At 39.0% G+C, this 24,809-nt stretch overlaps 1 protein-coding gene across 1 annotated transcript in view; it reads left to right on the top strand.

The window, feature by feature from the left end:
• The window catches only part of cct8 (chaperonin containing TCP1, subunit 8 (theta)), a 167,017-nt gene that overhangs the window by 108,196 nt on the left and 34,012 nt on the right, over positions 1–24,809 (top strand). The window contains exons 9-11 of the mRNA XM_051925746.1: positions 3,930–3,996; positions 5,261–5,348; positions 7,305–7,420. Of these exons, the coding sequence (XP_051781706.1) occupies positions 3,930–3,996; positions 5,261–5,348; positions 7,305–7,420 (271 nt within the window). The remainder of the gene's footprint in view (positions 1–3,929; positions 3,997–5,260; positions 5,349–7,304; positions 7,421–24,809) is intronic.

Here is a 24,809-nt window from a genome sequence, read left to right as displayed (position 1 = left end):
TTCACTCTTATAGTGCTCCTGTGTAGTATAATTATCTCCTGTACCGTCATCAGTCCACACCTTGACCCTGTCCCAGTCATTCAATACATAAGACGCAATGTTCCTCCGGATATCAAGAGTGAGCCTGATATGGCAGTGCAATATGTAACATAAAGAATGGAAAAGGCAGTTGCCATTTCCGGGCATGGAAACCACTCGGTAAGTGACAGTTCTTTGATCAATGGTGATCACCTCGATAGACATGTTAATGGGGGTACGGTTGGAACGATAAAGGAAATGGGTACCTGAACAATGTAAACCAAGTCTAAAATAAATACACAATAACTGTAATCGTAATAAACAAACAATAAAACAGCGGAGAAGCCGTGGATTAAATAAAAAGGCTGCAGTTATCAGCAGGGAGATGTGAATACCGTGGCGAAGCAAGGAAGGGAATGAAGAGACCGGAGCAATGGACGGCTTTATATAGGCAGGCAGCCAACTACGTGGGAGGCGTGGGGATGGGGGACCCAACGGCGCCTCACACGGCAACCGAGCTGCAGGCTATGGACGTATATATGTACGTAAGTAGCATTCAGTTAGTGTTTGGAATCCGCATACCAAATTTCTTGAAGATGGGCCCATAAATAACACAGACCATTGGAAAGTTCAATATGGTGGCCGACGGTGGCGTCATACCTCCGAAATAAGTACGTACGTCGGTTTTGGTTAGCGCAGGGAAGCCGCCTACAAATTTCGTGAAGATGGTGCCATAAATAAGAAAGTTTAATATGGCGGACGTTGTCGACCGTTATGACCGTTACGCGTAGAATTTCGAAATGAAACCTGCTTAACTTTTGTAAGTAAGCTGTAAGGAATGAGCCTGCCAAATTTCAGCCTTCTACCTACACGGGAAGTTGGAGAATTAGTGATGAGTGAGTCAGTGAGGGCTTTGCCTTTTATTAGTATAGATACCTATGTCTTTTATCCATCCAGTTCCATTGCCTCAAAACACCACTCACATCTACAGTTATTCCCAGTTTCAGATAAAAAGTAACAGCGTCAGATCCCGGGGGGGGGATGGGGGCATTAGTATGCATCGTGGTCGTGACTGAGAGAATAAAAGTGAAAAAAAAAAAAAACGGTAACATTATAGGACTTGTAAAATGTCCAGCGGCTGTAACAGACACAAACCAAATGTATGTGTGTACTGTAAAATATTAACAATGAGAGCAGCTCACTACTGAAAATGGCAAATATAGGAGGCAGTCACGATCGAACCAGGGACTCTTGATTACAAGTCAGCAAATCTTACCGCTACGCCACGGAAGCTGTTTTATCGTCCTTGAACCTTTTGTGAAAGTGTTTATTTGATCTTTGGACTTCAGGATTCACACATTCTATAGTTTTATGCCTACATTTTGTAACATTTATTACTAAAATATGACAAAGTTTCTGTTTTAACAATGTGTTTACACAGATTACTGTAGAAACGGAACACACATGAAATGCATGTGTTCCAAAAAACTATATTATTTCCACTCTAAAACTCCAGCACTTCACTCCCAGATAATCAATCAAGGCATGAACTGGGAGAACTTTGTAAACGTTCTGCGACGGTGAGAGGATAGAATAGCAGTCTGCTTGCTGCTTGTCTTAATCGGCACATTTACAGGACAAAAGACGCTGACGGAGAGGTGCAAACGGATTTAAGGTGGGCTGGATTTACGAGTTTTCTCGTAGGCTTTGGTAATTCTAGTGTTAAGAAATGGAGAGATTATAGCACCACTGTAAATCTACCTATGGCAGGCTATCTACAAAAACTGAGTGATCTTGCAAGAAGATGAGTAGTGATGAAGGTCACTAAGAGACCTATGAAGGAGATACAAGCTACACTGTCTTAAATTGGAAAAACTGGACATACAGTAGCTGTTGCATAGGTGCTTTGCCAGTGTCGGCTTTATAAATGTATGGCAAAGGTAGGAAGCCACTGTTTAAAAAATAACTAAAAATAAAGCATGACATCTTACAGAGTTTGCTGAGAGGCACATGGGGGGTGGGGGGAACTGAAGTTAGCTGGGAAAAGATTGTATAGTGTGGTCCAGATCTAATTATGCAACTGTTAATGCAATGCAGGAAAATAATGCAAGACAAAAGAATTATTTGAAATATCTTGTAATAAATGAAAATGGACTTACATTGAATTAATTCACTGATTTTCCATGTAATGTCCCACTTGTCCTCCATTCAGTTGTGAATTCTCTATGTAAAAAACTTAAGTTATAGCGTAATGAAAATTGCATAGTTAGATCTGGACCTCCCTGTATTGTTTGATGAGAACAAAATTGAGCTTTTAGGCCATCAAACTAAATGCTGTGTTTGATATATCCAAACACTGCATGTTCTTAGAAACATACCATCCCTACCGTGAAGCATGGTGGTGGCAGCATCATACTGTGTGGATTTTTCTCTGCAGTGGGGCATTGAAGGCTTGTGAGGGCAGAGAATAAAGCAGTAAAATACAAGAATATCCTGAATGAAAACCTGATACAGTCTGCAAGAAACCTTACCTTTGGAGGAGATTTGTTTACAGTAAAGCAACAATCAGAACCATAAAGCCAAAGCTTTCGCGGCTTCACTCTATCGCGGATTTTATATGTAAGCATATTTAATTATATATCGCGGATTTTTTGCTGGTTCGCGGATTTCTGAGGACAATGGGTCTTTTAATTTCTGGTACATGCTTCCTCAGTTGGTTTGCCCAGTTGATTTCATACAAGGGACGCTATTGGCAGATGGCTGAGAAGCTACCCAACTTACTTTTCTCTTTCTCTCTCTTGCGCTTTCTGTGATCCTGACATAGGGGGTGTGAGCAGGGGGGCTGTTCGCACACCTAGACGATACGGACGCTCGTCTAAAAATGCTGAAAGATTATCTTCATGTTGCTACCTTCTGTGCAGTTGCTTAGTGAAGTGACATGCTGCACAGTGCTTCGCATACTTAAAAGCTCGAAGGGCACGTATTGATTTTTGACTGCTTGTTTTTCTCTGGCTCTCTCTCTCTGTCTCTCTCTCTCTCTGCGCTCCTGACGGAGGGGGTGTGAGCTGCCGCCTTCAACAGCTTTGTGCCGCGGTGCTTCGCATATTTAAAACCCAAACAGCTCTATTGATTTGTTTGCTTTCTCTGTCTTTATGACAGTCTCTGCTCCTGACGCACACTCTTTTGAAGAGGAAGATATGTTTGCATTCTTTTAATTGTGAGACAGAACTGTCATCTCTGTCTTGTCATGGAGCACAGTTTAAACTTCTAAAAAAGAGACAAATGTTTGTTTGCAGTGTTTGAATAACGTTCCTGTCTCTCTACAACCTCCTGTGTTTCTGCGCAAATCTGTGACCCAAGCATGACAATATAAAAATAACCATATAAACATATGGTTTCTACTTCGCGGATTTTCTTATTTCGCGGGTGGCTCTGGAACGCAACCCCCGCGATGGAGGAGGGATTACTGTAACACCAAATATTTGCATTTTCATGCCTCCTCATCAATATCGATGAGCCCCTTCCAAGTATGGTGTGGAAAATAGTTTTTTTTTTTTTTTTTTTATGAATTGTTTATCAATGCACTGTGCTTCTCTACATTGACGTGAAAATATGATTGATTTTAGTGGCTTGCTGCCATGTAAGAATAGTGAAATAATGGAGGCAGCCACCAAAGTGTGAATGTATCCATAAGACAACTTCATACTAGACTATTTTTCAAGCATTTTTTTTTTTTCTTTCAGAGACTTTATTTACATAATCTTAGCTAGTCCATAGCAGTCATAGTACACTTCTGTGACCACTAATTGTGTGTTTTTTGCAAAACGTGCATTTACCAAAATATGTCAGTAGATCTTAAACTATTAATTGAATTAAATTTATGTCCTCATTATTAAATTGTTTTTTTACAGGTTGAATTCAAAATGGGATTTAAGAAGATTGTGCAAAACTGTTGGAGCTTCTGCTCTTCCACGACTTGTAAGTTCTAAAGCACTGAAAACGTTTTGATATTACCATTTTTCTTTATTAAAAGATTTTTTCCAATGAGAAATGATGGAAATGTGTATTCTGTATAAGTTCTTTCAGTTCTGTTCATATATCTAATGCAGTAAGCGTTTTGTATTTATGTGTCATTTGTGAACTGACTTTGCAAAATATAATAAGCAAACAACATTGCACATTCTAAGATGAGACTATTGTGCATGCACAAATCATGATTATGATGCTGCAACGATATGTGGTAGTGGAATTGATTGCTGTGTAGCCAATAGTCCTTTTAACAGTAGAAACAATTCAGTGCTGTAATAGGCAAGGCCATACCAAGTGACACTTGAATCCTTTTATTCTTACTGTTGGACATTTCAGCTCAGCATCCTGGTAATGCATCCCTACAGTCCTACCCCACAGAATATAATGTTTGGTTGTATTTTCACTTCAAATGTTAGCATATGTTTTCAGTTTAAAGAAAAACTTTCCAGGGTTGCAGTACAGTACAGTGCAGTCTGTTAGTTGGGTACATAAGATAATAAATGAAGTAGAAACTGTTTTTTGTAGAAACGGTTAAACAAAAAGCTGCATATATGTTTGGTTTTCTTTTGTTTTGTTGTGTGTGTGTCTTTTTGTTTTGCACTGCTTCGTTGTCCTGGGAGATTTTAGGTGAAAATCTGACTGCATCTGCTAGAGACTAAGGCTGGGTTATGGGGCTGTATTTCGGTCCTTCAGCAGGGAAGTGATTTAAACCTTATACCTCCAAATACACAAAATGGTTCATTGAGCTCTGAATCACACTTTTATAGTGGCCTTCCCAGTCCATTGACATGAACTGCTGTGAAAACAAGGGTGGAATAAGCTGAGCAGGAGAAACACAGCGTTCAAGGACTCTAAATCATTTTTAGAAGTTTGGTCTCTAATACATTTATATGTGCTCTTCCATATCTTGCAGCATTATAAGAAAAGTCTTTGTGCTGTTGTCATGGTATAGTGAGAGTATTGATTGCTTAATGCAGGGATGCCAGTATTAAGAAAAATGTTTAATTTTTTGTGAGATTTTTTTCTTTGAATTTCACCTTGATGAAAGTTTTAGGTGATTCTCATGATATAAGTATAAGGTAAAGCATAAACAATAAAAATATTTTTATAACCTTTCATAGTCATCTTTACCAAGTGTGCCAATAATTCTGAAGTGGCTTACTGTAATTTTTTCAATGAGGTAAAATGTCTAATTGTTTCTATTTGTTCGTAGACACCACCCACTCCAGAGGAAATGGGTTACTGTGATAGTGTTTATTTGACTGAAGTTGGTGACACACAGGTGGTGGTTTTTAAGCATGGTAAGAAAATGAACAATTCTTTGTCTTTTGCATGAATGGAGAACTGTGGTATTTTTTTTTTCTTTTCTCATGATGCTGTTACAGAATTCTTTGTTATCTGGTATCTGATTGCAGAGGTAAAGTGGAGTTCTACAGAGGTGGGGAGAGCAACCCCATAGGGTTTTGGAAAATACATTGCTGGTGCCCTGCATGTGCAATTTGAATAATTGTATTCCATCTCGGGTAAAGATACACTTAAAAAATATAGGTAGAAATTGTAATCTCTCTGCTTTTTTAAATGAAAACAGCCTGTGCTTTTCTTCAGTGTCTGTTTATCCATAGTTAAATTCTCCTAAAACACAGGGAGGTGCTTTTTCTACACGTAATGTTATTTTACATTGGAAGATGAAAATTTCTAGTGTCCTGGTAAATACAAAACAGCTCACCTTGTACTTTGACTTATTAACTTTATTAATTCAAAAGAAAGGCCAATGCCACAGTGCACTTTGGTACAGTCTTGTAAGTGCTCAAATTGGTGGCCCTCCTTCTTTACATATTGTTGTAGTCTGCTTGCTAATAATTCCACAAATAATACAATACAAATTAATATTATAATTCTTAAATAAAAATAAACGGTCTCGCATACAACTGTAAACCTGCTTTTGCCCACTCCTGTGTGTGTGTGTGTGTGTGTGTGCGCATTTGCTTGCGTGCACCCTCACTAATGCTTACGTACATATATGTATGTGTATTCAAATAAATGGAACACTTAAATCACATATCGGATCTCGATGAACAAAATATTCAAGTGGAAAATCTTTACTGAGTAACACTGTATTATTCGTTGAGAACAAAATGATTTAACAACAGGCAATGAAAACCAAAATCACCAACCCATTGAGGGCTGGATTCAACATCACATCGAAAAATCCAAGTCAGAAATTAAAATCACAGGCTGATCCAACGTTCATCATGGCAAATCATAATGCAACTCGGTAGTGTGTTTGGGCCCCCTTGTACCTGTATGCACTCCCGACTCCGTCTGAGCATGCTCCTGATGAGACACAGATGTTGTCCTGTTGGAGTCTCCTCCCAGGTCTGGATCAGGGCATCAGTGAACTCCTGGATAGTCTGTGGCTCTACTTGGCTGTGAAGGGGTTCAGCGTGAAAGTGGAGCACACCAGTGGATGAGTAAAATACTTGTAGCTTTGCATAGCACGTCTGGGGTGATTTGATGCCAGAGTTAGTGTAAAACAGACAACCAAATGTGTGTGCATTTCAAGGGTTTGCAATTTTTACCACGTCTTGATGGGTTCCTTACATGTAGTTGGTAGGTGTGCAATTTGTTAGTTATGAATAACATTTTATTAGAGTTCTACCTAGATTGATTACGTAGATAGATCTACATGTGCATTCTAATTTTGAACATATGCTGAAACCATTGTCTGTGTGTATTCACATAAGACAGAAGTACATGTATACAGTATCCCCAGAAAGTAAATAGAATGTACTGTATTTCCATATAATGGTGCCCAGAACATGAACTAAACCTGAAAAATGCTGCAGTATAGAACTAGACAGAGTAATGTATTTATGAAATAATGCAATCATAATTGCATAATAAAGCAATTAGAAAAAAAGAATGTCAGGAATAAACTTTTATTAGTATCAAAGGGGAAAAATCAACATCTTAACAACTATTGGAGGCTTCCTATAACCCCATGAATTTATTGTGCTGGCCTTATACAATATGCGATTCACTATCCGACTGTTTAACTACAGGAAACGTAATAGAATACCTAAAAAGTAAGATGCCATCTGTAGAGCTATGAGGCAAGATATGGAAAGGAGTAATTAAAATGCTCTGGAAAATCGAGACAAATTCATGTATAATACTTTATCGGGAAATATTATGAAATGAACACTTTAGCTCTGTTTTGCATTTTTCATTTTAATTCTAAAATCTTATTCTTACAGATACACAAGACTGTAAAATTTCTACTCTTGTAATCCGAGGGTCTACAGATAATCTAATGGATGATATTGAAAGAGCAGTAGACGATGGAGTCAATACATTTAAAGTACTTGTAAGGGTAAGGAAAATGATTTTCTTTTTGGGTATTTTAATACTGGTTTTTTTTTGTTTTTTTTTAAATCTAAAGTGATATATTTGCTTAAAATAATTAATTAATACATTTTTGAAGCTGAAAGCATCAGCCTCCATGAATCCGAAAATATGCATGACACCTGTGACAATTTTTTATTGTGTTTTTAGAAATATGCCTAGTCAAACTGACATTTATAAGTAAAGCTTCTGTGACCACATTGCATACACACTCTTTTCTGCTTGGCTGTACAATTAAGTCCTGCAGGGGACCTGGTATGCTTGCTTCTTGCCTTATATGCAGGGCTGCTTTACTAATAATAATAAAGCAGGTATTTTTATTAGGTTGTCATTACTTTAAGAAGAAATCGAACGTTACTTTTAACATGTTACCATACTGCTCATCAACATAAATTTAGTGATTTACGCAATAGTGAGATACAGGTGCATCTCAATAAATTAGAATATCATTGAAAAGTTAATTTATTTCACTAATTCGATTCAAAAAGTGAAACTCATATATTATATAGTCCATTACACACACAGTGATGTATTTCAAGCGTTTTTCTTTTCATTTGGCTGATTATGACTTATAGCTCATGAAAACCCAACATTCAGTATATCAGAAAATTAGAATATTGTGAAAAAGTTCAATATTGTAGACTCATGGTGTGTCACTCCACTCAGCTAATTAACCCAAAACACCTGCAAAGGTGTTCTAAGCCTTTAAATGGTCTCTCAGTCTGGTTCAGTAGGCCACACAATCCGGGGGAAGACTGCTGACTTGACTGTTGTCCGGCAGACATTCACTGACACCCTCCACAAGGCGGGTAAGCCACAAGTTGAGTGGAAGGAAAAAATCTGGCAGAAAAAGGTGCACAAGCAGCTGGGCTAACCACAGCCTTGAGAGGATTGTGAAGCACAGCCCATTCAAGAATTTGGGGGACATTCACAAGGAGTGGACTCCGGCTGAAGTCAGTGCTTCAACAGCCACCACACACAGATGAATACGTGGCATGGGCCACAACTGTCGCATTCCTTGTGTCAAGCCACTCCTGAACCAGATACAACATCAGAAGTATCTTCCCTGGGCTAAGGAGAAAACTGACTGGACTGTTGCTCAGTGGTCCAAAATCCTCTTTTCAGATGAAAGTAAATTTTGCATTTCATTTTGGAAATCAAAGTCTCAAGAGTCTGAAGGAAGAGTGGAGAGGCACAGAATCCAAGTTGCTTGAGGTCCAGTGTGAAGTTTCCACAGTCAGTGATGGTTTGGGTAGCCATATCATCTGCTGGTGTTGGTCCACTGTGTTTTATCAAGTCCAAAGTCAGCGTAGCCATCTACCAGGAAATTGTAGAGCACTTCATGCTTCCCTCTGCTGACAAGCTATATGGAGATGCTGATTTCATTTTCCAGCAGGACTTGGCACCTGCCCACACTGCCCAAAGTACTAATATGTGGTTTAATGACCATGTGCTTGACTGGCCAGCAAACTCGCCTGTCCTAAACCCCACAGAGAATCTTTGGGGTATTGTCAAGAGGAACATAAACACCATACCCAACAATGCAGATGACCTGAAGGCCGCTATCAAAGCATCCTGGGCTTCCATAACACCTCAGCAGTGCCACAGGTTGATCGCCTCCATGCCACTCCACATTGATGCAGTAATTCATGCAAAAGGAACCCCAATCAAGTTTCGAGAGCGTACATGGACATGCTTTTCAGTAGGCCAACATTTCTGTATTAAAGATTTTCTGAGGTACTAAATTTTGAGTTTTTATTACCTGTAAAACATAATCTGCAAAATGAAAAATAATAAGTGCTTGAAATATATTGTTCTGTGTGAAATGAATCTATATAATATGAGTTTCTCTTTTAGAATTGAATTAATTAAATAAATCAACTTTTTGATGATATTCTAATTTATTGAGATGCACCTGTAGATAGTTTCAGCCAGGAGAAGGAATAATGTGATCGCCGAACATTTGCCTCTGGAAATTTATTTTGTGCATGCTTCTACCAGCAGCTGATGAATAGTGCTGTCAAAAGAAATGATACTTTAGGTACCAGTCAATACCAGTGTTCTAAAAATGTAACGGTTCAAACTTTTTTCCAGTATCGATAGAACTGAATGACAGTCGGTATTACTGGACTCATGTAGTTGCAAGTAGACAAATTACTTCAGAAGGTTAAGTATAACCCCAATTCCAAAAAAAGTTTGGATGCTGTGTGAATTGTAAATCAAAACAGAATGAAATGATTTGCAAATCTAATAAACCAATATTTTATTCGCAACAGAACATAGAAACATATTGAATGTTAAAACTGAGAAAATGTACCAATTTATGAAAAGAGTTTATGAATTTGATGAACCCCTCTTCTTTTAACAATAGTCCATAAACTTCTGGGAACTGAGGAGATCAGTTGCTGTACTTTAGAGAGAGGAATGTCGTTCCATTCTTTTCTGATACAAGATTCTAGCTGCTCAACAGTTCTGAGTCATCTTTATCATAATTTTTGTTTCAAAATGTACCATATGTTTGTGTGCGATTCCGATGCCTGATTTGGACAGGATGCGTGCTGTGCCTTCAGACACACTGTGTTGATAAGGGAGTGTGTACCAAGTGGGATGGTGGTCTGGTTCGAGTCAATTGTTTGCTGAGTTTTTTGGCATCTTCTGTGTAGGCATTGTTTAATGAATGTCTTTGAGTATCCGTTTGAAGTGAAAAGGTGGAAAAGAGAGCGTCTTTCGTTCATTTTTGTTTCCTTCATATTACAATGGGTGTGGACTCTTCTGAATAAAGTTTTAACACAGCTCCATTTATGAGACAATGGGTGGTTGCTGGCGAACTGTAATGTCTTGTCTGCATAGCATTCCTTACGGTAAACACTAGTGGTCAGGGTGGCGTCGTTATTTCTTTCAATGGAGATGTCCAGGAAGCTGATGTGTCGGTTCATTTCTTTTTCCATGGTGAATTGGATTGCAGGGAATGTTGTGTTGACATGGTTGTAGAACTCGTTCAGCTGGTCATTTTTTAAATGACGAATGTGTCGTCTACGTAGCGTATCCAAATTTTGGGTGTGAAATGGGATAGTCACATTTTTGAATCGCTGCATTACCAGTTCCGCTAGGAATCCTGATAGCGGCGATCCCATTGGCATGCCTTCTTTTTGAATGTAGTATTTGCCATTGAAATGAAAGCGAGTTTTTTGGCAAAGTGATATTAGGTGCTTTAAGTCTTCAGTGGTAGCTTAGTTCTTGTCTCTATAGTGGGATCACTATTCAGTCTCATTAGTAGTGTTTCTGTGGCTAGATGAATCGGAATCATAGTATATATCAACACGACATCGAACGAGACCATGACCTCGTCTTCGGCGATGGATACATCTTTCAAGCATTGCTGTGCCATCTCGGCGCTGTTCACCAAATATTCCGAGTCATAAGTTAAATGTTTGAGTATCTGGAAAAGTCTTTTTGACAAGTTGTAAGTTGGTCCACCTATTAGGCTGACCACTGGTCTGAATTTCAGTGGTGTTTTATGTATGTTTGGGAGTCCGTAAAATGTATCCATTGCTGAAGACATGTATGTATGTATGTATGTATATATATATATATATATATATATATATATACACAGTGGTGTGAAAAACTATTTGCCCCCTTCCTGATTTCTTATTCTTTTGCATGTTTGTCACACAAAATGTTTCTGATCATCAAACACATTTAACCATTAGTCAAATATAACACAAGTAAACACAAAATGCAGTTTGTAAATGGTGGTTTTTATTATTTAGGGAGAAAAAAAAATCCAAACCTACATGGCCCTGTGTGAAAAAGTAATTGCCCCCAGAACCTAATAACTGGTTGGGCCACCCTTAGCAGCAATAACTGCAATCAAGCGTTTGCGATAACTTGCAATGAGTCTTTTACAGCGCTCTGGAGGAATTTTGGCCCACTCATCTTTGCAAAATTGTTGTAATTCAGCTTTATTTGAGGGTTTTCTAGCATGAACCGCCTTTTTAAGGTCATGCCATAGCATCTCAATTGGATTCAGGTCAGGACTTTGACTAGGCAACTCGAAAGTCTTCAGTTTGTTTTTCTTCAGCCATTCAGAGGTGGATTTGCTGGTGTGTTTTGGGTCATTGTCCTGTTGCAGCACCCAAGATCGCTTCAGCTTGAGTTGACGAACAGATGGCCGGACATTCTCCTTCAGGATTTTTTGGTAGACAGTAGAATTCATGGTTCCATCTATCACAGCAAGCCTTCCAGGTCCTAAAGCAGCAAAACAACCCCAGAACATCACACTACCACCACCATATTTTACTGTTGGTATGATGTTCTTTTTCTGAAATGCTGTGTTCCTTTTACGCCAGATGTAACGGGACACTTGCCTTCCAAAAAGTTCAACTTTTGTCTCATCAGTCCACGAGGTATTTTCCCCAAAAGTCTTGGCAATCATTGAGATGTTTCTTAGCAAAATTGAGACGAGCCCTAATGTTCTTTTTGCTTAACAGTGGTTTGCGTCTTGGAAATCTGCCATGCAGGCCGTTTTTGCCCAGTCTCTTTCTTATGGTGGAGTCGTGAACACTGACCTTAATTGAGGCAAGTGAGGCCTGCAGTTCTTTAGACGTTGTCCTGGGGTCTTTTGTGACCTCTCGGATGAGTCGTCTCTGCGCTCTTGGGGTAATTTTGGTCAGCCGGCCACTCCTGGGAAGGTTCACCACTGTTCCATGTTTTTGCCATTTGTGGATAATGGCTCTCACTGTGGTTCGCTGGAGTCCCAAAGCTTTAGAAATGGCTTTATAACCTTTACCAGACTGATAGATCTCAATTACTTCTGTTCTCATTTGTTCCTGAATTTCTTTGGATCTTGGCATGATGTCTAGCTTTTGAGGTGCTTTTGGTCTACTTCTCTGTGTCAGGCAGCTCCTATTTAAGCGATTTCTTGATTGAAACAGGTGTGGCAGTAATCAGGCCTGGGGGTGGCTACGGAAGTTGAACTCAGGTGTGATACACCACAGTTAGGTTATTTTTTAACAAGGGGGCAATTACTTTTTCACACAGGGCCATGTAGGTTTGGATTTTTTTTCTCCCTAAATAATAAAAACCATCATTTAAAAACTGCATTTTGTGTTTACTTGTGTTATATTTGACTAATGGTTAAATGTGTTTGATGATCAGAAACATTTTGTGTGACAAACATGCAAAAGAATAAGAAATCAGGAAGGGGGCAAATAGTTTTTCACACCACTGTATATATACACACAGTGGGGCAAAAAAGTATTTAGTCAGCCACCAATTGTGCAAGTTCTCCCACTTAAAAAGATGAGAGAGGCCTGTAATTTTCATCATAGGTAAACCTCAACTATGAGAGACAAAATGAGAAAAAAAATCCAGAAAATCACATTGTCTGATTTTTAAAGAATTTATTTGCAAATTATGGTGGAAAATAAGTATTTGATCACCTACAAACAAGCAAGATTTCTGGCTCTCACAGACCTGTAACTTCTTCTGTAAGAGGCTCCTCTGTCCTCCACTCGTTACCTGTATTAATGGCACCTGTTTGAACTCGTTATCAATATAAAAGCCACCTGTCCACAACCTCAAACAGTCACACTCCAAACTCCACTATGGCCAAGACCAAAGAGCTGTCAAAGGACACCAGAAACAAAATTGTAGACCTGCACCAGGCTGGGAAGACTGAATCTGCAATAGGTAAGCAGCTTGGTGTGAAGAAATCAACTGTGGGAGCAATTATTAGAAAATGGAAGACATACAAGACCACTGATAATCTCCCTCGATCTGGGGCACCACGCAAGATCTCACCCCGTGGGGTCAAAATGATCACAAGAACGGTGAGCAAAAATCCCAGAACCACACGGGGGGACCTAGTGGAATGACCTGCAGAGAGCTGGGACCAAAGTAACAAAGGCTACCATCAGTAAAACACTACACCGCCAGGGACTCAAATCCTGCAGTACCAGACGTGTCCCCCTGCTTAAGCCAGTACAGTGCAGGTCCGTCTGAAGTTTGCTAGAGAGCATTTGGATGATCCAGAAGAGGATTGGGAGAATGTCATATGGTCAGATGAAACCAAAATAGAACTTTTTGGTAAAAACTCTACTCGTCGTGTTTGGAGGAGAAAGAATGCTGAGTTGCATCCAAAGAACACCATACCTACAATAAAGCATGGGGGTGGAAACATCATGCTTTTGGGCTGTTTTTCTGCAAAGGGACCAAGACGCCTGATCTGTGTAAAAGAAAGAATGAATGGGGCCATGTATCGTCAGATTTTCAGTGAAAACCTCCTTCCATCAGCAAGGGCATTGAAGATGAAACGTGGCTGGGTCTTTCAGCATGACAATGATCCCAAGCACACCGCCTGGGTAACAAAGGAGTGACTTCGTAAGAAACATTTCAAGGTCCTGGAGTGGCCTAGCCAGTCTCCAGATCTCAACCCCATAGAAAATCTTTGGAGGGAGTTGAAAGTCCATGTTGCCCAGCGACAGCCCCAAAACATCACTGCTCTAGAGGAGATCTGCATGGAGGAATGGGCCAAAATACCAGCAACAGTGTGTGAAAACCTTGTGAAGACTTACAGAAAACGTTTGACCTCTGTCATTGCCAACTAAGGGTATATAACAAAGTTTTAAGATGAACTTTTGTTATTGACCAAATACTTTTTTTCCACCATAATTTGCAAATAAATTCTTCAAAAATCAGACAATGTGATCTGGATTTTTTTTTTCTCATTTTGTCTCTCATAGTTGAGGTATACCTATGATGAAAATTACAGGCCTCTCTCATCTTTTTAAGTGGGAGAACTTGCACAATTGGTGGCTGACTAAATACTTTTTTGCCCCACTGTATATATATATATATGTATATGTATGTATATATATTTATATGTATGTGTATATATATGTATGTATATATATATATATATATATATAATATATTATAATGTATATGTGTACAGTGCATTCGGAAAGTATTCACGGCGCATCACTTTTTCCACATTTTGCTATGTTACAGCCTTATTCCAAAATGGATTAAATTCACTTTTTTCCCTCAGTATTCTACACACAACACCCCATAATGACAATGTGAAAAAAGTTTACTTGAGGTTTTTGCAAATTTATTAAAAATAAAACTGAGAAACTGCATGTACATAAGTATTCACAGCCTTTGCCATGAAGCTCAAAATTGAGCTCAGGTGCATCCTGTTTCCCCTGTCCAATTGAATTTACCACAGGTGGACTCCAATTAAGCTGCAGAAGCATCTCAAGGATGGTCAGGGGAATGCTACACAGACAAGATATTGTACTTCACCAGCAACCACCCGGTATCTCATAAACGGAGCTGTGTTAAAACTCTATTCAGAAGAGTCCACATCCATTGTAATACGAAGGAAACTAAAATGAATGAGAGATGCTATCTCTTCCATCTTTTCACTTCAAACAGATACTCAAAAACATTCATTAATCGGAGCTTACACAGAAGACGCCAAAAAACTTAGCAAACAACTGAATTGAATCAGAAGCCCCACCCCACCTGGCACTCACTCCTTTATCACCACAAGGTGTCTGAAGGTACAGCGCGCATCCTGGTCAAGACAGGCGTCAGAATAGCACACAAACCCACGAACAATCTGCGCACGGTACTGTTTAATGCTAAAAACAAGAAATCGAGAGCAGAAACACGAAACGCAGTTTATAGCATTCCATGCAGTTCTTGCTCAGCGGTATACATAGGACAAACTTCAAGAAGAATCGCAACACGTATACAGGAACATCGCAACACCGTCAGAAGAAAGGACTCACTTTCATTGATCTACACACATACTAAATCAACAGGACGTACATTAAACTGGGACAATGTACAAGTAAAATTTAAGGCCAGCACTAAAAGTGCCAGAGAGCTGTCCGAATCTTGGCTATCAAATGAGAACGCCATCAACAGACACTTTGACATAAATCCAGCATATGCAAATTTAAGAAAAACATGTTCATATTAAATAAACTGTACACTCAATACCACATATCACACCGACTTAGCCACCGCCCCCCTTCACGTAATGTTTTGCTATATATTGCCTTTGTTTCTTGTAAGTCTAAGCATTATCCTCTGATGAAGACCCCTGGCAGGGGTTGAAAGCTCAGGAATAAAAACTACTTTATGATACGTGATTCATTTTTTTCTCCCTTTGTGGATCTCCAGCTGCAAATATGCAAACCGTATCACAGACCTTCTCCAAACTTTTGCCTTGGTTCACGACCACACACTCGGTATACGAACAAGCCAGATTCCCTTTCAGTTTGTGCGTGCCGATGATTTCCGCACGTGTTGCATTGTTCTCGGTCAGACGTGCGTGCTTTCGCTGTGAACTCTTTGTGCTCTATTTCATTTCCCTTCCGGTTCGTACGCGCCGATTACTGTATTTAAGATTCGTATGCGCAGATTACTGTATTTAAACGCGTGTTCAGCCTCTCCCTGTTCATTGTTCTCAGTCAGACGTGCGTACTTTACCTGTGAACTCTTTGTGCTCTACAGTATTTCGTGTGCCTTTGCAGTTAACCATGGCTTCTAAGCACTGTAACCTCCTCTCCACCCAGTTCCTCCTCACTTCATGCCAGAACTCAACTCATGCAAGGTTAGTTTTCTTGGTGGTTTATGGTTTGTTTTTGTATTACGGATTTTTCAAATGTTCATTTTTCGGTTCGTAGCGTGAATTGTTGCAATGTTACTTTTCTTGGTTGTTTATTAAGTTACGGATTTTTCAAATGTTCATTTTTTTTCCCTGCAATCGGGTTGTAAAGCTATAGCGCAAACTGCTGCAATGTTACTTTCTTGGTTGCTTGTGGTTGGTTTTTAAATAAAGTTCGGATTTGTTCAAATGTTACTTTTTTTTTACCCTGTGCTTAAAATTCATTAAAAAAAAACGTTTATACAGTGATCGGGTTGTAAGGCTATAGCGCGAACTGCTGCAATGTTAGTTTTCTCTGTTGTTCAAGGTTTTCTCAGTGTTATTCAATGTTTTTACATTTAGTTTACTATTACTATTACTATTTACTATTCTATGGTGTAATTAACTATATTTGTGCTTAAAAATCTTTTTAAAAAAATCTATATATATAATTCACTAAGCCAGAAGACAAGTAGCCGACCATGGAAAGCACGCCAGAAGGGGCGTGGATTCACTAAACCGCCGACAAGTAAGACGCCAATGGCGCACGCAGGAAGGAGCCATGCCCACCAACTCTTAGACCATTGGATACGACGAAAAAATCACAGTCACGCCCACCAACTCGGACGCGATGCCTCGAAAAACATGCCGTCATTTCTGTTTGTCTGTGCCCCAGTCCACTTGCAGCTCTGAGCCACGTTGACTTTTCATTAGTCAACCTCAGTGGAATCTTGGTTCACACACAGGCAGCGTGAGAGAGAGAGCCGCGCGCACACACAGGCAGCGACAGAGGCACACATAGAGGCAGCGCCAGAGAGACAGAGGCACACATACACACACAGAGGCAACGCCAGAGGGAGACAGAAGCATACACAGGCAGCGCGAGAGAGAGAGACGCGCACATACACAGAGGCAACGCCAGAGAGAGAGACAAGCGCACACACAGAGGCAACGCGAGAGAGAGCTGCACACACACACAGAGGCAGCGCGAGAGAGACCTGCGCACACACACAGAGGCAGCGCCACAGAGAGACAGAGGCACACACAGGCAGTGTAAGAGAGAGCCGCGCAATCCTTTAAAACTGAAGTTAAAACACAATGAAGGAAGCAGTCTTTAAAAACCAATAAGCCCTGTGCCTCTTTTTCATTAGCGTCTCACCTGCTTCAGGCCCTGCAACAATTGAGACGCTCTCTCTGCAGCTGACCTTCTCTGTGCCTGACTCCACTACTGTCAGTCGCCTGATTAAAAATGGCCTTTTGAAGGGGAGCTATGGACCCGCTATACCACAGGAACACATTGCCTTCGAGCCTGCTCTCGCTCACTCTTAACGTACCGGCTTTCTCTCTCTCTCTCTCTCCTCACTCGCTCGCTCACACACTGCACAGGGGAGAAATGCCCAAAGCACGAGTCTACCCTGAAACCATTTCAGCCACACTTCCACGCCCCTCGCTACACTGTGAGTGCGATGATTATTTATTTAAAAATGGGCTTTTGAAGGGGAGCTGTGGACCCGCTATACCACAGGATCACCTGTGACATTGCCTTCACATTGTTTTCCTTTTATTTATCATCCTGTTGAGCAGATCAGACACCCAGGCAAACAACACTGAATAATCAATAGCACCCCAACTCCTCACCTGAGTTGGTTTCGTCTCTGTTCAGCAGTGTTTGCCAAACTCGGTCCTGGTGAGCTCCTGTGCCTGCAGGGTTTTGTTCCAACCAGATTCCTAATCATTAATGCCGGTGAAACTCATCCGGGATAAGTCGGTTTTTCAAACGCAGCCGTGTAGCAGATTAGTCTAGCAAGATGTAATAATCCGAGATGAATGCGCTCCCTTGCGCTGAGTGAAAAGCCAATATATATTGAGTCTACAAAACATGATCAGCAAGTCTTTGATAGGCTGCAACAAAATGATGAAAGAACAGACGCATTTTTTTCACACAAGCTGAGTGGGTGGGTGTTAGTTAATTAGCAACTCGAAGGATTTCAAGATATACAGTGGTGTGAAAAACTATTTGCCCCCTTCCTGGTTTTTTATTCTTTTGCATGTTTGTCACACAAAATGTTTCTGATCATCAAACACATTTAACCATTAGTCTAATATAACACAAGTAAACACAAAATGCAGTTTTTAAATGATGGTGTTTATTATTTAGGGAGAAAAAAAATCCAAACCTACATGACCCTGTGTGAAAAAGTAATTGCCCCCTTGTTAAAAAAAATAACCTAACTGTGGCGTATCACACCTGAGTTCAATTTCCGTAGCCACCCCCAGGCCTGATTACTGCCACACCTGTTTCAATCAAGAAATCACTTAAATAGGAGCTGCCTGACACAGAGAAGTAGACCAAAAGCACCTCAAAAGCTAGACATCATGCCAAGATCCAAAGAAATTCAGGAACAAATTAGAACAGAAGTAATTGAGATCTATCAGTCTGGTAAAGGTTATAAAGCCATTTCTAAAGCTTTGGGACTCCAGCGAACCACAGTGAGAGCCATTATCCACAAATGGCAAAAACATGGAACAGTGGTGAACCTTCCCAGGAGTGGCCGGCCGACCAAAATTACCCCAAGAGCGCAGAGACGACTCATCCGAGAGGTCACAAAAGACCCCAGGACAACGTCTAAAGAACTGCAGGCCTCACTTGCCTCAATTAAGGTCAGTGTTCACGACTCCACCATAAGAAAGAGACTGGGCAAAAACGGCCTGCATGGCAGATTTCCAAGACGCAAACCACTGTTAAGCAAAAAGAACATTAGGGCTCGTCTCAATTTTGCTAAGAAACATCTCAATGATTGCCAAGACTTTTGGGAAAATACCTTGTGGACTGATGAGTCAAAAGTTGAACTTTTTGGAAGGCAAATGTCCCGTTACATCTGGCGTAAAAGGAACACAGCATTTCAGAAAAAGAACATCATACCAACAGTAAAATATGGTGGTGGTAGTGTGATGGTCTGGGGTTGTTTTGCTGCTTCAGGACCTGGAAGGCTTGCTGTGATAGATGGAACCATGAATTCTACTGTCTACCAAAAAATCCTGAAGGAGAATGTCCGGCCATCTGTTCGTCAACTCAAGCTGAAGCGATCTTGGGTGCTGCAACAGGACAATGACCCAAAACACACCAGCAAATCCACCTCTGAATGGCTGAAGAAAAACAAAATGAAGACTTTGGAGTGGCCTAGTCAAAGTCCTGACCTGAATCCAATTGAGATGCTATGGCATGACCTTAAAAAGGCGGTTCATGCTAGAAAACCCTCAAATAAAGCTGAATTACAACAATTTTGCAAAGATGAGTGGGCCAAAATTCCTCCAGATATACACAATAGGTAACACTGCAAAAGAGGCCCAAACCAGAAAAGACAGCTGGCAAAAAGTGGCTGACAAATTAAACGCGTGTGCATTGAACTTAATAAAAGCAGCGTTACGGATTTTCCAAATGTTCATTTTTTTTCCCTCTGCTTAAAAAACATTGAAAAAGCGGCGCGGATTGGTTTGCAGTGTGTAAAACAGTTTCTTTGTCGCGGATAATTTGCTATCCACACAGGGAGGAACCGGGAAGCGAACCCACAATCTTCCACTGTCTCCTTACTGCAAAGCAGCCGTACTACTACAGCGCCACAAGGCAGTTAAAGAATGCACCGGGCCACATGTTCATTTTTTCCCCTGTGCTTAAAAGACCTTAAAAAACTGTTTCTCAACTGTGACTCCGGAACAACTCAGTACGCGAAAAGCGGCCAGAATCGCAAGCAACAATGAAAACTCTACGTGACTCACAGGTAGTGATGGGCCGCTTGATACTAAGGTTTCGACACTGTGTCGAGCTTTCGAAGCACTGCAGATTTTAATACTTGATCGAATAATGACATCTGTGATTTAAGGATTTCACATTTTCTTTCTCAAATGTGCTTACCTATATCATGGCAAAGTACAGGGATAAACCTTTATTTTCTGTCTACTCCGTTTTAATTAAGACAGACCAAAGAAAACATTTAAGGCTATTAAATGTGATCTCAAGAAAAGATCAGGGTTAATTATAATACTAATAACAGGAGCGATTATAATGATACAGTGCAAAAGTAAATACTAATTGAAAGAGCCGGGAATGCATGAGATGAGGCGTCTTATTTTGTTTAACTCTTGCTATTGTATAGTGCATTCTGCCTGTCGGCGTTAGTTATATTTATATTTTTTAGACATCAGACACTAGAAGCTGCTGACGAACCCTTCTCTTCGTTGTCAGTCTGTAGCTATGAAAAAATAAAAGCAATACGACTTTTAACAGACGTCATTGAAGTGTATCATAAGTTTCTGTAACGTTAATGAAAATGGCCAGGAGGTGTCACGAGAGAGGTGAGTGTCAAATGCTTCGAAGCTTCGATACGATTTCCGACACAATTGCTTCAAACTTGTTGATGCTTCGCGAGGCTTCACCCCGCCCATCACTACTCACAGGTTACTGAACAAGAAATCAGCAGACTAGCATGATGGATGGGGCGTAATGGGCGTTCTTCCCCTCTCCTCCAGATTTTTCAAATGTTAATTTTTTCCCTGTGCTTAAAAATCATTAAAAAAGCGGCCTGATTATGCGGCGTATGGTACGCCGCGGGTTGGCTAGTATATATATATTTACATACAGTTCATACCGTCTGGAACAGATTAATTATATTTACATAATATCCTATGGGGGAAATTGCTTAAGTTCAAGAACAAATCGGTTTATGCCCAGAGTTTTGGAAAGAATTAAGGTTGTGAACCAAGCTTCCACTGTACACACACACACACACACACATATACTATATATATATATATATATATATATATATATATATACTAGCAAAATACCCGCGCTTCGCAGCGGAGAAGTAGTGTGTTAAAGAGGTTATGTAAACATATATATATATATATATATACATAAACATATATACATATATATACAAATATCTACATATACACATATCTACATATACATATATATCTACATATACGCATATCTATATATACATATATATATATATAGCAAAATACCCGCGCTTCGCAGCGGCGAAGTACTGCTTTAAAATTTTAAATAATAAACTGAGGGAAATTATACCAATAAATATTTGTTAAGGATCTCTTTGTATACCATGTTGTCAGTTCGCCCCTCCGGTTGTAATATGACCAAGTTGTGCGCTGAGCTTACTCTTGAGCATGCAACGTATACTTGGCCATGTGAAAAGCAAATCAAGAACAGCAAGACCGCGCCAGCTGCGGAGCTCAGCTTGGAGCAAAATGAAGTGAATGAAATGAGGTGAATGGGAGGGGAGATGATCACGTGACTCCAACACCCGCCTTAACTCTCTATCCCTCCACAAACACACAAACACAGACTCTCAGATCCCAACTCTCCTTTATATATATATATATATATATATATATATATATATATATATATATATATATATAGATAGATAGATAAATAGCAAAATACCCGCGCTTCGCAGCGGAGAAGTAGTGTGTTAAAGAGGTTATGAAAAAGAAAACGAAACATTTTAATAATAACGTAACATGATTGTCAATGTAATTGTGTTGTCATTGTTATGAGTGTTGCTGTCTTTTATATATATAATATACACACACACACACATATAAACATATATATACATATACATATATATATATACATACACACACATATATATATATACACATATACAGATATATATATCTATACTAATAAAAGGCAAAGCCCTCACTGACTCACTGACTGACTGACTCACTCATCACTAATTCTCCAACTTCCCGTGTAGGTAGAAGTCTGAAATTTGGCAGGCTCATTCCTTACAGCTTACTTACAAAAGTTAGGCAGGTTTTATTTCGAAATTCTACGCGTAATGGTCATAACTGGAACCTGTTTGACTGACTCACTCATCACTAATTCTCCAACTTCCCGTGTAGGTAGAAGTCTGAAATTTGGCAGGCTCATTCCTTACAGCTTACTTACAAAAGTTAGGCAGGTTTTATTTCGAAATTCTACGCGTAATGGTCATAAGTGGAACCTGTTTTTTGTCCATATACTCTAATGGAGGAGGCGGAGTCACGTATCGCGTCATCACGTATTACGCCTCCTACGTAATCACGTGAACTGAAAACGAGGAAGAGATTAACAGCACAAGTCAAACGCGGGAACGAAGGTAAATGACGTTAATTGTTGACTGTCTTTTAATACTGTGTACTTGTTGAGTGTCTTTTAATACTGTGTAAGCATACATATTAACACATGTGCAATTAAACGTGTGCATTTACGGGGTGATTTCTCAGGCTTAAAAGCTCGCCTTTTATTAAAAAGGTAAATGCAAACTCTTTTCATTCTGAAGGGCACAAACCACGTTAGATTTCAGCCGTTAAACGCGCAAAAATGTCAGTACACCAGATAAATAAGCGCAACATATTATCAGTTGTATTGTATGCTTAAAATACATATAGAAATGTGTTAATCGTTAACTAATATTATGGGATGGTGTTTTTCGAATCGCGCTTTGATTTAAACGATTGCATGTCTTGGTGGGTTTGCGTAGCTTATTGTCAATATCTTTACAGCTCTTTTTAAGACTTAATTTAAAAAGGTTTTCTTTTCTTCTTAATAAAAATTTAAAAGCAGTACTTCGCCGGTGCGAAGCGCTCACTTCACTCCCTTACGGGAATCGAACCTCGGACGTCAGCACTAGAGGCTAAGCCCCTAAAATAGCGCCACGGCGTGTGGTTCGTTTATTTGACAGCATGTAGATCGGGGTAATTACATTCACGGCATTCGTAGTCTGATTCACAATCTGATTGTATGGGTGGTTACCTACCAGGTAACGCTTATGGTTAGCCAGCAAGTCATCTCGAAGTGATCACTCGAGTGAACGCAGCTTCACAAAAAAAACAGATCCTTAACAAACTGTTATTGGTATATTTTCCCTCAATTTTAAAAGGTTTACTTTTCTTCTTAATAAAAATTTAAAAGCAGTACTTCGCCGGTGCGAAGCGCGGGGATTTGAGCGACTGACGCATACAGACATATTCATGAGTGCAGGTACTTCGGAAAGAAAGCACCATGTAAACCTAAACTTTAAATTAAGTTCATAGACCTACAAAAGTTTGCCATTGATTTGAGGCAAGATTGCTTTTCTCATGTACAACTATACGTTGCATTCTTAACAGTAAGCTTGCACGGCTTGGTCATATTACAACCTGAGTGCTGAACTTACAACGTCGTATACAAACAGAACTATAACAATTGTAATAAACAAACAAACAAAAAAAAGCGAAGAACCCTTGGATTTAATAAAAAGGCTCCTTCCTTGGCGAAGCAAGGAAAAAGGAAGACCTTATATGGCGTTCGTTTATAAAACAGCAGAAAAGCTATGTTAAGGCTGCTTCACAAAAAAACAGATCCTTAACAAATTGCTATTGGGATATTTTCCCTCAATTTAAAAAGCTTTTCTTCTTAATAAAATTTTAAAAGCAGTACTTCGCGGGGATTTATATATATATATATATTTATGTATATATAGATATAGATATATAGATATACATATATAGATATACATATATAGATATACATATATAGATATACATATATAGATATATATATATATATATATATATATATATATATATATGCATGTATGTCTATATATAGATATATATATATATATATATATATATATATATATATATATATATATATATATATATATATATATGTAAGCTTATAAGTACTGCCTTACTTCTCTTTAAGAAAGGAAGATGTAATGATACTTGATTTAAACGATTCCATGTCTTGCTGGGTTTGCGTAGCTTATTGTCAATATCGTTACACCTGTTTTTAAGACTTATTGACGAAACAGGCTTTCACAAAAAAAGTTAGGGCTTTGCTACAGGATACACCCTCCACAAGTTAAGCAAGTAAAAATAAAAGTGTATATTTCTGTTTTATTTCAACCTTTTAAGTTCGTATGCATAGCCCCATTTGGCTGTTTTAGTTTTTTTTTTTCTTTCTTCAGTAATATTAAATCTCCTTAAAGAAAAAGAACATATGCATTTTACTTTTTTTGTATCTCTTTAGTAATATTTTAGTGTAAAAGGATAACCAGTATTTAAACCTTTTATGTTACTTTATAAAGTTATTTTACACAATGTTGAAAAATTAATAAGAAAGCTACATATTTTGCTTTAATTTTCAATGAAACGAAAAAAGCTCTCCAAGAGAAAACCTCAATGAAGAAGAAACAGTTTGCACTATCTAAAAAGGAGAAACCCTCATTTATAAAGGTTTGCTGCAGATGACTTGACTGAAAATAAATTAATACTTCCTATGTGTATGATACATATTTATCTATTTTACTTATGCCTTTATTCCAGCAACTTGCAACATCTGAGGTACAATTTGTTACATTACTTTTGTTTTTTGCAGCACAGGCAGGTGAAGTGACTTCCTCAGGGTCACACAGTGGTGTCAGTACCAGGATTTGAACTGACAAGCTCCCAGTTTGCTTAAATATTACTGAAGAAAGAAAAAAAATGAAAACGGGCAAATAGGGCTATGCATACAAATGTCCATCCATCCATTATCCAACCCGCTATATCCTAAATACAGGAGCCAATAAGTAGATATATATATATATATATATATATATATATATATATATATATATATATATATATA

The sequence above is a fragment of the Erpetoichthys calabaricus genome, chromosome 4 (genome assembly GCF_900747795.2).
Source record: "Erpetoichthys calabaricus chromosome 4, fErpCal1.3, whole genome shotgun sequence".
Classification (NCBI taxonomy): Eukaryota; Metazoa; Chordata; class Cladistia; order Polypteriformes; family Polypteridae; genus Erpetoichthys; species Erpetoichthys calabaricus.
Note: the sequence above shows the minus strand (reverse complement) of the source record. Positions and strands in the feature narration are given on the sequence as shown.